The sequence below is a fragment of the Sarcophilus harrisii genome, chromosome 2 (assembly GCF_902635505.1).
Source record: "Sarcophilus harrisii chromosome 2, mSarHar1.11, whole genome shotgun sequence".
NCBI lineage: Eukaryota > Metazoa > Chordata > Mammalia > Dasyuromorphia > Dasyuridae > Sarcophilus > Sarcophilus harrisii.
The window spans coordinates 204,784,150-204,799,156 of NC_045427.1; the positions used below are offsets into that span (position 1 = coordinate 204,784,150).

At 33.6% G+C, this 15,007-nt stretch overlaps 1 protein-coding gene across 1 annotated transcript in view; it reads left to right on the forward strand.

Annotated features, from left to right (window-relative positions):
• The first annotated feature begins 231 nt into the window (after positions 1–231).
• HSD17B2 (hydroxysteroid 17-beta dehydrogenase 2) overlaps positions 232–15,007 on the forward strand; it is a 68,163-nt gene continuing 53,387 nt past the window's right edge. Inside the window, exon 1 of the mRNA XM_003757858.4 lies at positions 232–702. Within this exon, the coding sequence (XP_003757906.1) occupies positions 420–702 (283 nt within the window). The 5' untranslated portion in view covers positions 232–419. The remainder of the gene's footprint in view (positions 703–15,007) is intronic.

Genomic DNA, 15,007 nt, shown 5'->3' on the forward strand with positions numbered 1-15,007 from the left:
CTGTAAAATCAGGGAGGTTGGAATAGAGGCTTGCCAAGGTACCTTACAGACTGAGGTTGCATAGTCCTATGAGCCTGCGATGGAAAGTGCAACAGCCTTATTTCTTTCTGGGTTAGGGCTTGTTGCTGTTTAGGGCTGACTCTGTCAATCATTATCCAGCTAAGGTTATCCCTCCAAAGGTGGAGCAAGAAGGAGCAGAATAAGGGAAGAGGAAGTACCGTGGCCTTTGTATCCTAGTAGACAGAAGTTTAGATAACCCACTTGAAACATTCCCATTTGTGATTTGGCTCAGGCCATGCCCATTCAAGGTGTTGAATTTTTTTTTCCCTGCCTTCACCTCTGTTCACATTGCCTAGGCTGCCTTAGGTGCATGAAGCTTCTGTACACACACAGACACGTATGACCTCCAGGCTTTGAAGATGACTCCTTTCTCTTGGGAACCCGAGCTGCTCCTTTTGGGTGTTACTGTGGTATTAGGAGGAACAGCTCTGTACAAATTCAAGAAGAGCCAGAGCAAAACCATGAGCTCTCCAGTGGTGATCTGTCACTCAGCTCTGCTCTGCCTATGGGGAGCCTATTGCTTTTCCAGTTTATCAATCTTTTGGGGTTGGACTCTTTTCTCTATGGCATGTTGCTTCTCTTTGGCTTATTCATCCAGTCAAGAAATGTTACCTGTGGATGGGAAAGCTGTGTTGATCACAGGTAAGTGGGGGAAGACCAACGCAGTTCTGGCTAAGGGCAAAACCAGATGTTACCTTAACTATAGATCATAAAATTGAGATTGAAATTCAGAAGAGACCTTAGAGACTATTCTGAACTCTTTATTTAACAGATGAAAAACTGAGGCATAGAAGTAAAATGACTTTTCTTATTAAAATATAAACAATCGACATAAATTCAAATTTTGCTTAGAATATTTTTTTCTTGTGGAGCTGTCCCTTGCTATTTTTGATAAATTGGTGTGTGTGTGTGTGTGTGTGTGTGTGTGTGTGTGTGATATGAATTAATTGACTATCTTTTGTGACTACCTGATAATGTTTATAATGCTTTAGTGCCCTTATTCTACCCACAAAAGGTACAGCGGTCCCTCTGGGTACAGATATGATTAATCTTTTAACGATGTATATCAGCAAGTTGAGACTAATTATTCCTCATCTTTGAGATATGAGCATTTCTGGATATTTCCAAATGTTTACAATTCCATTTAAGTACTGGGCTGAAAACTATTGAAGGAAGATACCTACTTTTACTGCAAGTTTTCAAATTTACTCATTTCCAACTAATTAACTTCTTTCCCCTTTTTTCAGCCTTTTCCATTTTACTTCATCCTTGAACTTTAAAAACATTTTTAAAATTTATTTGAATGTGAATTATATACATTGATTTTTAGAACTAGAGTGGGGTTACCAGCTTTTTCATTCTTTTGTGTTTTTAGCTGCAATTCTGGGCCAGATTAAATTCCTTTGAGTTGTAAAACTGGTTGGTTTGGTTGTAAATTTGAGTCTGGATAGTACCTTAATTAAGATTACCATTACTTAGGATCAACCTACTTAGCAAAAGACTAAGACTTGAGAAGTAATGACATCACCAATAGTTGAGCTTTCTCTTCTTGTAGGTCATTCTTAGGCCAGACAAGGAAAGAATGGGATTAGGATAGAGGAAGTTTAGAGCCCTTTGATAATTTACATTGGAGTTACTTTTATTTTAATCCAATTATAAAATCCTTGCCACTAAGATTAGTAACACCACATTTGTCTTAGCAGGAGCAGTAATAAATGAGCTTGAATGAAGTTGGCATCAAACTCAATATTTCCCTCAAAAGGGAAAATTCATCTGATTAAAAAAAATCTCCATGAATTTGTGACTTCCAGTGGAATAAGTGATTCTTGACTATTTTTTATCTGAATATTTGTGCGCTGTTCATACTCAGCCAAAAATTGCTTGTCTATTGACCAAAATAGGGATAATGAGCTCAAAGGCGCAACCTGAACTGAAAAATAGGGTTAAAACTGCTCCTCCCAAGAAAAACAGTTCAACTTTTAATCTACACTTTTCAGTTCTTTCTCATAATGCCTAAAAATTAGCAGAAAGGAAGTATAGATAAACAATGCAATTAGATCTCTGACTTACTTCAATACTGACAAATCAATTTCTAGAGACTAAATTTTTGGACTTGATAAATACAAGTTTGAAACAGAAGCATTGTTGTGAATTCAGTACTTAGACATTCTAGGAAATGATTCTTAAACAAAACCATAGTTGTAGATGTAGATGTAGATATGTAATTGTAGATATAGATATAGATACAGAGATGGAAAGGACTATAAAGATTATCTAGTTCAAACATCTCCTTTTATAAATGGGGAAACTAAGCAACAGAGGCTGTATGGCTTGTTCAGTGTTACCAAAGAGTAAGTGGTAGAACTGGGATTTGAACCCAAGTTCTCTAACTTAAAATGCAAGAAGCTTCCACTGCACCACTGCAAAATAGACTAAAGCAGAATATTAGAGTCCAAAAGGATATTATAGTTCAATTCTTTTTGATAACTTTCAGGTCAACAGTGGAGTTCCTTAGAACTTTCCTATATTAGAGAACTAGTATCTTGCCTTTCAGTGCTCAGTTGGATCAGGAATCTGTTCAAAGGCTCCATTACTTTCCCTGGTTCTTACATATTTTTAAAATTTATTTACATCTTTTAATTTATTTTATTCTGAACTTAAGAAATAAAACAAGCATTTCCATAACATAATAGAATAGAAAAGAAAGATGATCATACTTGAAACTATTATATACTACTTGCTATTCCTTTTAAATATATAATAAAGTTATCAGAAGTAAACTTCTCTCCCCCTCCACTCCTATTTTTCTCTACCCTACCATGGCTACCATTAGACACAAATATGTATATCTAGATATATACACATATATATGTAAAATCATTCTATACATACTGTTAATTATCAGATCTTTCTCAGGATGCAGATAACATCTTTCTTCATTTGTCCTTTGTAGTTAATTTGGGCATTTATAAAAGACAAAATAACTTATTCGCTCAATGTCATTTTAAAAACAATATTGTTATAATATTCAATGTTATCTTGGACCTACTCATTTCACTATTCATTATTTAATGCAAGTCAATTCATGTTTTTCCAAGATCATAGAGCTCATCATTTCTTATAGCATAGTAGTATTGTATCAGGATTATTTACCACTTGTTTAGCCATTCCCCAGTTGATGCCCAAGGGCATCCCTGCAACTTCTAGTTCTTTGCCTCCACAAAAAAAGCTACTATAAATATTTAATCATTTAAATTATTTTCCTTTTCTCCCAGTCTTCTTGAGAAACAGACCTTATAGTAGTATTGCTGGGCCAAAAGATATAGGTAATAACTCTTTGGGCATAATTCCTTTCCAATTTCTTTCCAAATTCTTTCTTTCCAAAATGGTTGGATCAGGTCACAGTTCTATCAATAGTGAATTAGTGTCCCAGTTTTTCTATATTCTCTTCACATTTGTCACTTTACCCTTCAATCATTTTAGCCAACCTGATATGTATAAAAAATATTTCAAGGCTATTTTAATTGGCATTTCTTTAATTAATAATGATTTAGAAAATTTTTTCATAAAACTAAAATTGCTTTGATTTCTTCATTGGAAAGCTGACTGAACATATCCTTTGACTATCAATGTGGGAATGACTTGTATTCTTATAGATTTGACAAAGTTCTTTGTATATCTGAGATACAAAACCTTTATCTGAAAATCTGTCTATAAATTCCTCCCACCTCAATTTTCTGCTTTCCTTTTGATCTTGGCTACATTTGTTTTATTTGGACAAAACTTTTTTGATTTAATGTAATCAAAATTATCACCTCACAAAATTATTATACCTCACATGCTCTCTATTTCTTCTTTACTACTAAATTGTTTTCCTGTCCATGTTTGATAGATAACATATTCCATGTTTTTCAGATTTTTATAATATTTTTCTTTATATCTAGGTCATGTATCCATAGTAAATAGTGAAAGATACTGATTTATGCCCAATTTCTGTTAGACTATCTCTGGTTTTACCAATAATTTTAAACAAATAATGAATATACATATATATATATATGTATGTATGTATACACACACATATATGTACATATAATGACTACTTAGAGGATAGTTCTGCTGTGGGTTCATCAAATCACAGAATCTTAGAGTTAAAAGAGGATCTTAGAAAACATTTAATCCAACAGAGCTCAAACAAAAATTCATTCTAAGTCACCCCTGACTTGAAACCTCTGTCTAAATTCCCCAATGAAAGGGAACCTACTACCTTCCATAGTTCATTCCATGTGTATACAATTGTTAGTTGTTAGGAAGTTTCTATTTTTCAGTTCTAAATATTCCCCTTTTCAATATCCCCGAATTCCCCCAGTATTGTTCCAGTTTTCTCCTCTGCATTCAAGGAGAACAAGTCTACTGAAGTACATATATGTATTGCCAATGTTCTTCTTTAAATGTGATAGCCAGAACTGAACAGGGATTTCTTGATATGGTCCAACTTGAACAAAAATAATCACCTCTCTTGTTTGGGCAGCATGCCTCTCTAAACAATCTAAAATTACATCAGCTTTTTTTTTTTTTTTTTTTTTTTGCTTATGAAATCATAATGTCAAATCATGCTGACCCTACATTCTGATAACATAATCACATCTTGTTCACATTGTTATCTAACTATGCCCTCCCCAATCTTGTATTTGACAAGATCATTTTTGGAACCCAAATTCCAAATTAAATTTCCCTTTTTAAATTCAGCTCTTTTTTCTAATCTATTGCGATCTTTTGGATTCTAACATTATCATCTGTTGTGTTAACTGTCTTTTCCTATTTCATGTTATTTTTGGGTTTGTTGAATATATCCTTTATTCCCTCACTAAAATCATTGAAAAAAATATTGACTAACACAGGGCCAAGGATAGATTGCTAATTACACTAAAAGCCCATCTCCAAGTTGACATGGCCCCATTCTTAAGGCTGGGTAATTCAACCAGTTCTGAATCTGTATGACTGAATTATCATCTATTCTTTATTTTTTAGTCCACAAGTCAATTTGCTAAAAATTTAGGTATAGTGACAATATGGTAATGTACCCTTGATCTTACCAAAAAAAGGAGATGATGAATCTAGCCTGACCTATTTTATTTTCTTTCTAAATGCTCACAGACCACTCTTTCTATCATTTCTCAACCATATCCAAGCCATGCTGTCTTACATATAACCTCTACTCTCACTCTGCTTTCCAACTAAAGTTCTGAAAAGAGTCATCAAATCAATACCACCATTCCTGGAAAGGACACAGTGGACCTTAGAGGGGATAAGATAAAGTAAATACTTACCAATCAGATCCCAGAGTTTTAGGGGTTTGGATCCAAATTTCTGGGGGAGGTATAAACTTGAGAGTGGAAAGTCAGGATGGCAAGGAGTCATCAGGAAGCCCTGGCTTATTAGTTCACTATGTTTCCATATTAGTTTCTTTAGACTCTTGCATTTTCTATGCTATTGCAATCATGTCTCTTTGCATCTTTAGAATTTTATTCTTGAGAATGTCCCATCCTTCCTTCTTGACTTCCTCTATAGAATTTTAGACCATTATATCTTATCCATCCTTTCTTTAAACTCTTAGAAATTTCCCACTAAATGTGGGGAGAATTTAATTTATTTATTTTAAAAAATTAACATTTTATTTCCCCCAATTACATGTAAAACAACTTTCAATATTCTTTTTAGAAGTTGAATTCCAAATTCTCTCCCTCTTGCTTCACTACACCTCATTGACAAGGCAAGCAATTTGATATAGATTATACATGTATATGTATTTCCATATTAGTTATATTATGAAAGAAAACAAAGACAAAAATAAAAATCCAAGAAAAATGAAGTTTAAAAAAGTTTACTTCAATTGCATTTAGACAACATCAATTCTTTCTTTTGGGATGAACAACATTTTTATCATGAGTCTTTCAAATTGTTTAGGATCATTATAATACTGAGGAGAGCTAAGTTGACCATCTTGCAATGTTGTTGCTACTTTGTACAATGTTTTCCTAGTTCTACTTGTTATTTGCATCAGTCCATGCAACTATCTTCAAGGTTTTCTGAAAGCATGGAGCTTATTATTTCTCATATCACAATATATTACATCACAATCATATAGCAAATTATTTAATCATTCCCAAATTGATGGGCATTCCTCAATTTCCAATTCTTTGTCTACAGAAAAGGGCTGCTATAAATATTTGAGTATAGTTTTAAATTGCTCTGTATAATGGTTGAATTAGTTCACAACTCCACTCACCGTGCACTAGTGTTTCAATTTCCCACATCCCATTCAACATTTGTCATTCTCCTTTGCTGTCCTATTAGCCAATCTAATAGGTGTGCTAAACTACCTCAGAATTATTTAAATTTGTGTTTCTCCAATCAGTAGTGGTTTGGAAAAATTTTTTTCTTATGGCTATAGATAATCTTGATTACTGTATCTGAAAACTGTTCATATTTTTGGATCATTTGTCAGTTGGAGAATGGATGTTATTTTTGCAAATTTAATTCATTTCCCTACATATTTGCATTATGAGGCTTTTATCAAAGAAACTTGCTCCCACATTTTTTCACAGTTATGATTGTTATTTCCTTTTATTCTTTCTCCCCTGTTTATTCTATTCTATCTCACCTTTCACCTGTTATTCCACAAGAATGCTTTGCTTCTGACCACTGCCTCCCTTTTCTTTCTCTATTCCCTGTTCCCCCTACTTTCCTGTATGGAAAGATAGATTTCTATACCAAACTGAGTATATATGTTAATCTCTCTTTGACTAATTCCAATGAAAGTAAATTTCAAGAATTCCCTCCCTGTGGAGGGCATTTTAGAGTAAACCCTGATTTCCTTTTGTTCTCAATCATGAATTTTAGGACCAAGTGATTACTGTTACCCAAGAGTATCATTAAATTGACCTCTTCACTGTCCCACATTTCACTTTTGCCATCTTGCTTCTTCTATTTCTTCCACTGGGAATGCTCTCCTTAATGCCTAAACAGGTTTCTTCCTTTTCTTCAAGATGCATCTTAGAGCCTGTCTTTCTATGTAGCATTTTCCAACTATTTCAGGTTCATCAATCTACTTTTCTGAACTTCCTATAATACTTAATCTGATCCCAAGGTATATCATTCCATGATGTATAATGTATGTGTGTGTGTGTGTGTGTGCATGTGTGTGAATGTGTACTCTTAGGTGATACAGTAGATAGAACACTGGGTCTGAGACAGAAAGACCCAAATGTGATCTCACACTCTCACTAGTTGTGTGATCTTATCTGCCTCAGTTTCCTCATCTATAATTTCTTCCATGCACTCCAAATTTGTTTATGGTATCATTCTTTATGTCTAAATTACTTATCCATTTTGACCTGATATTGAAATCTATACTTGGTTTCTGTTAGAATGCTTTCTACTTTTCCTAGCATTTTTTCGTCAAATAATGAGTTCTTGCTCCAGTAGCTGGGATCTTTAGGTTTATCAAACACTAGACTACTGTATTCATTTGCTTCTTGATACCTCATTATTATTATTGCTTAATATTATATGCCTAATCTAATTTGATATAGATTATACATGCGATCTACTCCATTGATAACTATTTCTTATCCAGTACCAAGTTGTTCTGATAATTACTGCTTTGTAATATAGTTTGAGACTGGTACTGCTAGGCTTTCTTCCTTCACATTTTTTTTTCATTGATTCTGATAATCTTGATCTTTTATTTCTAGTGATGAATTTTATAATTATTTTTTCTAGATCTATAAAGTAAGTTTTGGTAGTTTCACTGATGTGGCATTAAATAAGCAAATTAATTTAAGTAATATTACCATTGCTGGCCTAACCATGAGCAATTAATATTTCTCCAATATTTAAATCTGTTTTTATTTATACAAAGTGTTTTGTAATTGTGTTCATATTGTTCCTGTATGTCTCTTGACAAGTATTTTATACTATCTGCAATTTTAAATGGAATTTCTTTTTCTATCTCTTCCTTCTGGGTTTCATTGGTAATATATAGAAATGCTGTTGATTTGTGTGGATTTATTTTTATCCTATAACTTTGCTAAAATTGTTAATTGTTTCTATTGTGTTTTTTTTGTTGATTCCCTAAGGTTTTCTAAACATACCATCATATTTTCTGCAAAGAATGATGGTTTTATTTATTTGTCTATTCTTATTTCAATTTCTTTTTCTTCTCTTATTGCTATATAGTTGTATTTCTAGTACAATATTGAAAAATAGTGGTGATAATGGACATTCTTACATCTTATTGGAAAGGTTTTTAATTGATCTCCATTACAGAAAATGCTTCTTATTAGTTTAGACAGATACTACTTATTATTTTAAGAAAAGCTCCATTTATTCTTATGCTTTTTAGTTGTTTTAATAAGATTGGGTGGTTTTTTCTTAAAAAGCTTTTTCCACATCTAATGATATCATATAACTTTTGTTGTTTGTTCATTAATATGGTCAATTTTGTTTATATTTTCCGAATATTGAACTAAGCCTGCATTCCTGGTATAAATTTAGCCTGGTCAAAGTACATGATTTTCGTGGTATATTCCTGTAATCTTTTATTAAAATTTCTAATTTAAATTTTACAAAAAATTTAAAATCTGTTAATACTGCTTTGACCAACAAGGTTCTTTAAAACTTCAGACAGTATCAGAAAAGGAATAGAAAATCTAGTGGGAAATTTCTGTTCCTCTCCCTCCCTGACCATGTGACCATTCCATTAAGGAAATCTGGAGGGCAGGTCTTGTCATTGACCCTCAAGAGGAACATATAGAGAACTAGAGAAAATCTACAAGGTTGACTGCCAGGTAATGATTTTATTTTATTTATTTTGGGCCATAGAAATGTGTGATGCTGTCAGCATACTGAGATTTAAAAGATTTATAATCTGTAGCAGTTGAGAGCTTCTGTAGTAATGAAATTTTAGATATTTTAAAGTATTGGACAAAAAATTTCAGAGAATAAAACAGTGGAGTAGCCAGGGAGAATTCATATGGGAAGAAACAATCTTCCTTTACCTCCCTCCAAAACAACAACAGCAATGATTTTTCATGAGTATGGAAAGATGGCAGCTGAGAAATATCCACGCAGTCTCAATAAGATGAACAAAGGTTTACTGATTGACTCCTGGAGTGCTAGAAGAAAGTGGGCTCCTCCAGAGAGAGAAAAGTTTAAAGTAAACAGAAGCGAATCAGACTTCCCTCAGCAAACAGAAAATTTATTAAATCTATTATCAGGAGAGTGAAAATAAAAGATCTGGAAATAGAGGTAATAGAACTATAATGAGTAACATATGGACATGAAATTATTTGGGGGCCATTCTTAATTTTTAAGGATGATATGAAGGAGTAAAGCCATGCCATATTCCAAATATTATCCCCTGATATTTCCATTAGAAAAAGGATCTGGAGATGATTATATAATGAGTTCATCATATTTAAAACTGGAGGGGACCTTGTAACTCATCTGGTCTAATAACCTTTTCATTTTGCAGATAATGAAATCAAGTTCCCATGAGGTTAAGATAGATCATGATAATCCATCTATATTTGTATCTACTATATATTCAAAAGTCATTTTTACGCACCTTGACAATAGTGTTAGTATATTTTGTGGAACAGGTTCTCTATTTCTCTTTGGTAATTTGGGCTTCATTGAGGCTTGTATGTAACAAGCTGCCTCTGTTCTGGTTATATGCCCTCCTCCAGTCTAGGACTTGGCCCTCTCCTTTTCCTCAAATTTCCTAAATATTTATAATCTGGAAAATTCCATGATTCATGCTCTGTTTAACCAGATCTCCTAGCCAATCTATGGTATCTTTCTGCCCATCCTACCGTAAGTGGAGAACCATTTTCAGTGCATCTGAGCGAAACCTCATGCCTCATAAATTTCCTGACCACTATCTAACTAATCATTGAACTAATCTAAGGAATTATTATCCTGCCCTTATATCCATACAACTGGAATAAATGTCAAGAATAAGTTATCACTTAAGAAGATTGAGTTCAGAGGGTAGTTTTTCACATTATCAACTTAGAGAACAGGTTCTCTATTTCTCTCTGATAATTTGGGCTTCCCTGAGACTTGTATGTGACAAGCTGCCTCTGTTATGGTCATATGCCATCCTCCAGTTTAGAATTTAGCTCTGTCCTTTTCCTCAATTTATTTATAATCTGGAAAATTTTATGCTTCATGCTTTGTTTAACCAGGTCTCCTAGCCAATCTCTGGTATCTTTGTCCACATCCTACTATAAGTGGAGAGCCATTTTCAGTGTATCTGAGTGAAACCTTATGCCTCATAAATTTCCTGATCACTGTCTAATCATTGAATTAATCTAAGGAATTATTATCCTGTCCTTATACCCATCCAACTGGAACAAATATCAAGAATAAGTTATCATGGGGTGGAGCCAAGATGGCAGAGATGACACATGTTTCTCTTTGACCTTCTACAACTTTCAGACTAATTAAGCAAATCCAGCTTTTGAATTAGCTCTGGAATGGCAGAACCCACAGATATTGGGGGTGCAACAAATTATCAGCAGAAGATATTTCAAAGATTGCTAGAAAAAGTCTGTTTCAATTGGAAACAGGAGGGAGGCAGCAAAGCACAAGCTCCTGAGCACAAACAGCACAGAGTCCTGGAGTGGTATGGACTCCACAGGACAGTGTGAACTCTGTGGGGCAGTACAGGCTCCACATAGTGGAGAATCTCTGGGGAGGAATCTACAGCAGCAGTGTTGGTGACTCTGACTTGGCTGCAAGCCAGTAGATCAGCAGAGAATTTAGAAAACATCCAATTCAAACACAAAGATTAATATTGAACCCCAAACTGCCAGAATCTCACAGGACCTGGAAACGCCCATCCAGCAATGGTAGTGAGTCAGCACTGACCCAGCACAATGGAGACTGGTTATAGAGGAAGCTGCTGCTTGTAGAGGAACCTTGGAAAACTTCCCCTTCCCTAAAAGCAGATCTTAACTTTAAAAAAAAATGAGTGAAAAAGTAAAGAGAACTCTAATGATACACAACTTCTGTGGTGAAAGAGAAGAACAGATATCAAAACCTGAGGAGACTAAAGGCAGATTGTCTCCAGATGAAACCCCAAAAAGTGATATAACCTGGTCCCCAACACACAAGGCTCTCCTAGAAGAAAGTAAAAAGCATCTTAAAAGAGAGCTAGAAAAAAATGGGGAAAGAAAACGAAAACTTTGCAAGAGAGTTTGGAAAAGGCATTAAAAGATAGATTTGATAAAAGAAAACAACTCCCATAAAAACAGAATTTGTGAAACAGAAAAAGAAAATAACTCCTTAAAAATAAAATTTGTGAAATGAAAAAAGAAAATAACTCCTTAAAAACAGAATTTGTGAAAAGAAAAAAAATTCCATAGAACAAAACAATTCATTTAAAAATTCAATTGGATAATTACAAAAAGAAATAAAAAATAAAGAAAATAATTCACTAAATTCAGAATTGAACAAATGGGAATGAATGACTCAATGAGACAACAAGAATCAGTCAAGCAAAACCAAAAAAAAGAAAAAGAAAAAAACAGAAAAAAATGCAAAATACCTAACTGGGAAAGCAACTGACCTGGAAAATAGATCTAGGAGAGACAATCTAAGGATTATTGGACTCCCTGAAATCCATGATGAAAAAAACAGCCTAGACATTATTTTTGAGGAAATCATCAAAGAAAACTGCCTGAGTGTCATAGAATCAGAAGGTAAAATGACCATTGAAAGAATTCACTGAACACCTCCTGAAAGAGACCCCAAAATTAAAACCCCAAGGAATAATGTGGCTAAATTTCAGATCTATTGGACCAAGAAAAAAATATTACAAACAGCCAGAAAGAAACAATTCAAACACAGGGGAGCCACAATAAGGATTACACAGGACCTAGCAGCTTCCACTTTAAAGAATTGAAGGGCCTGGAATCTGATATTCTGAAAGGCAAAGGAACTTTAAATGCAGCCAATAATAAATTGCCCAGCTAAACTGAGCATTTTCTTTCAGGGAAGAAGATGGACATTCAATGAAACAGGTGAATTCCATTTATTTATTTGTTTGTTTATTTTTGTATTATTTTGTTTTGCTAAGGCAATTAGGGTTAAGTGACTTGCCTAGGGTCACACTGCTAGGAAGTGTTAAGTGTCTGAGGCCAGATTTGAACTCACCTTTTCCTGACTTCAGGGCTGGTGCTCTATCAACTGCGCCACCTAGCTGCCCCAATTCCATTTATTTTTTATGAAAAGAATAGAGCTAAACAAAAAAATTTGACCTCCAAATTTAGAACTCAAGAGAAACATAAAGAGGCAAAAAGGAAAAAAAAAACTCTTGAGAACTATTTCTGTTATAGGTATACATAAGGAATACATGTATAATCTAATTTTACTGTTACAATATAAAAAAGAAACTAGAAGTGGAAAGGGCATTGTAACAGAAAAAAAAAAAAGGAAAAGTGGAGGTAAAATGAGGGAAATTACATCTCAGGACAAGGCAAAGAAAACCTGTTATAATTGAGGAAAAGAAGGGAGTGTGATGAATATTGTGCGAATCTTACTCTCATAAGATTTGGCTCAATAAAAAAATATTAGATATATTTGGTTTTACTGAGAAACTTCTCTCACCTTATAGAAAAGTGATAGGGGAAAGGCAAAAAGGGAAGTGATAGGCTAAATAGAAAGGAAAATGCAATCAAAATCACATTCAATAAAAGGCTAGGGGAAAATAGACCAAAAAGTAATTGGACACGAAATAATCTCATCCTAAAGAATGAATGGGTGAAACAGCAAATCATAGACATGATCAATAATTTTATTCAAGAGAATGATAATAATGGGACAACATACCAAAATTTGTGGGATGCAGCCAAAGTTGTAATAAGGGGAAATTTCATATCTCTAGATGCTTGCTTGCGTAAAATAGTGAAAGAAAAGATCAATGAATTGGGCTTGCAACTAAAAAAGCTAGAAAAAGAACAAATTTACCCCCCCCCCCATCAAATACCAAACTTGAAATTCTAACATTAAAAGGAGAGATCAATAAAATTGAAACTAAAAAGCTATTGAATTAATAAGTAAAACTGAGTTGGTTTTATGAAAAAACCAATAAAATAGATAAACCTTTAGATAATTTGATTAGAAAAAGGAAAGAGGAAAATCAAAATGTTAGTCTCAAAAATGAAAAGGGAATTAATGAAGAGGAAATTAGAGCAATTATTAGGAGTTACTTTGCCCAACTTTATGCCAATAAAGAAAACCTAATTGAAAAACATAGATTGCCCAGATTAACAGAAGAGGAGATAAATTATTTCAATAGTTCCATTTTAGAAAAAGAAATAGAACAAGTTATTAATCAACTCTCTAAAAAAAATCCCTAGGACCAAATGGATATGAATTCTACAAACATTTAATATTATATATATATCCCTAATGAATATTGATGCAAAAATCTTAAATAAAATATTAGCAAAGAGATTACAGAAAATCATCCCCAGGATATTATACCATTACCAAATAGGATTTATACCAGGAATGCAGGGCTGGTTCAATATTGGAAAAACTATGAACATAATTGACTATATATATATATATATATATATATAGCAAATTAACAAAAACCATATGATTATCTCAATAGATGCAGAAAAAGCATTTGATAAAACCCCTAGTACAGACTAGATCTAAAACTATATTATAAAGCAGTGATCATCAAAACCATTTGGTACTGGCTAAGAAATGGAGAAGTTGATCAGTGGAATAGGTTAGGTTCTGGGAATAGGTTCTAGGAATAGTCTAGCAATCTAGTATTTGACAAACCTAAAGGCCCCAGCTTTTGGAATAAGAGTACACTATTTGACAAAAAAGTTCTGGGAAAATTGGAAACTAGTATGGCAGAAAGTAGGCATAGACCCACACCTAACACCGTATACCAAGATAAGGTTGAAATGGGTTCATGATCTAGATATAAAGAATGATATTGTAAACAATTTAGAAGAACATAGGATAGTTTTTCTCTCAGATTTGTGGAGGAGGAAGGAATTTGTGACCAAAGAAGAACTAGAGACCATTATTGATCACAAAATAGATAATTTTGATTATATTAAGTTAAAAAGTTTTTGTACAAACAAAACTAATGCAGACAAGATTAGAAGGGAAGCAATAAATTGGGAAAACACTTTTACATCTAAAGTATCTGATAAAGGCCTCATTTCTAAATTATATAGAGAATTGACTCAAATTTATAATAGTTAAAGCCATTCTCCAATTAATAAATGGTCAAAGGATATGAACAGACAATTTTCAGATGAAGAAGTTGAAACTATATGTAGTCATATGAAAAGGTCTCCAAATCACTATTGATCAGGGAAATGCAAATTAAGACAACTTTGATACCACCATACACCTGTCAGATTGACTAAGATGACAGAAAAAGATAACAACAAATGTTGGGGGGGGTGATGTGGGAAAACTGGGACACTGATACATTGTAGGTGGAACTGTGAACGAATCCAACCATTCTAGAGAGCAATTTGGAACTATGCTCAAAAAGTTATCAAACTGTGCATATTCTTTGATCCAGCAGTGTTTCTACTGGGCTTATATCCCAAAGAGATCTTAGGAAGGAAAGGGACCCACATGTGCAAAAATGTTTGTGGCAGCCCTGTTTGTAGTGGCAAGGAACTGGAAACTGAATCGATGCCCATCAATTAGAGAATGGCTTAATAAGTTATGGTATCTGAATGCTATGTAATACTACTGTTCTGTAAGAAACAACCAGCAGGATGATTTCAGAGAGGCTTGAAAAGGCCTACATGAACTGATGCTAAGTAAAATGAGCAGAACTAAGAGATCATTATACATGGCAGCAAGAAGACTATGTTTTACAATCAATTCT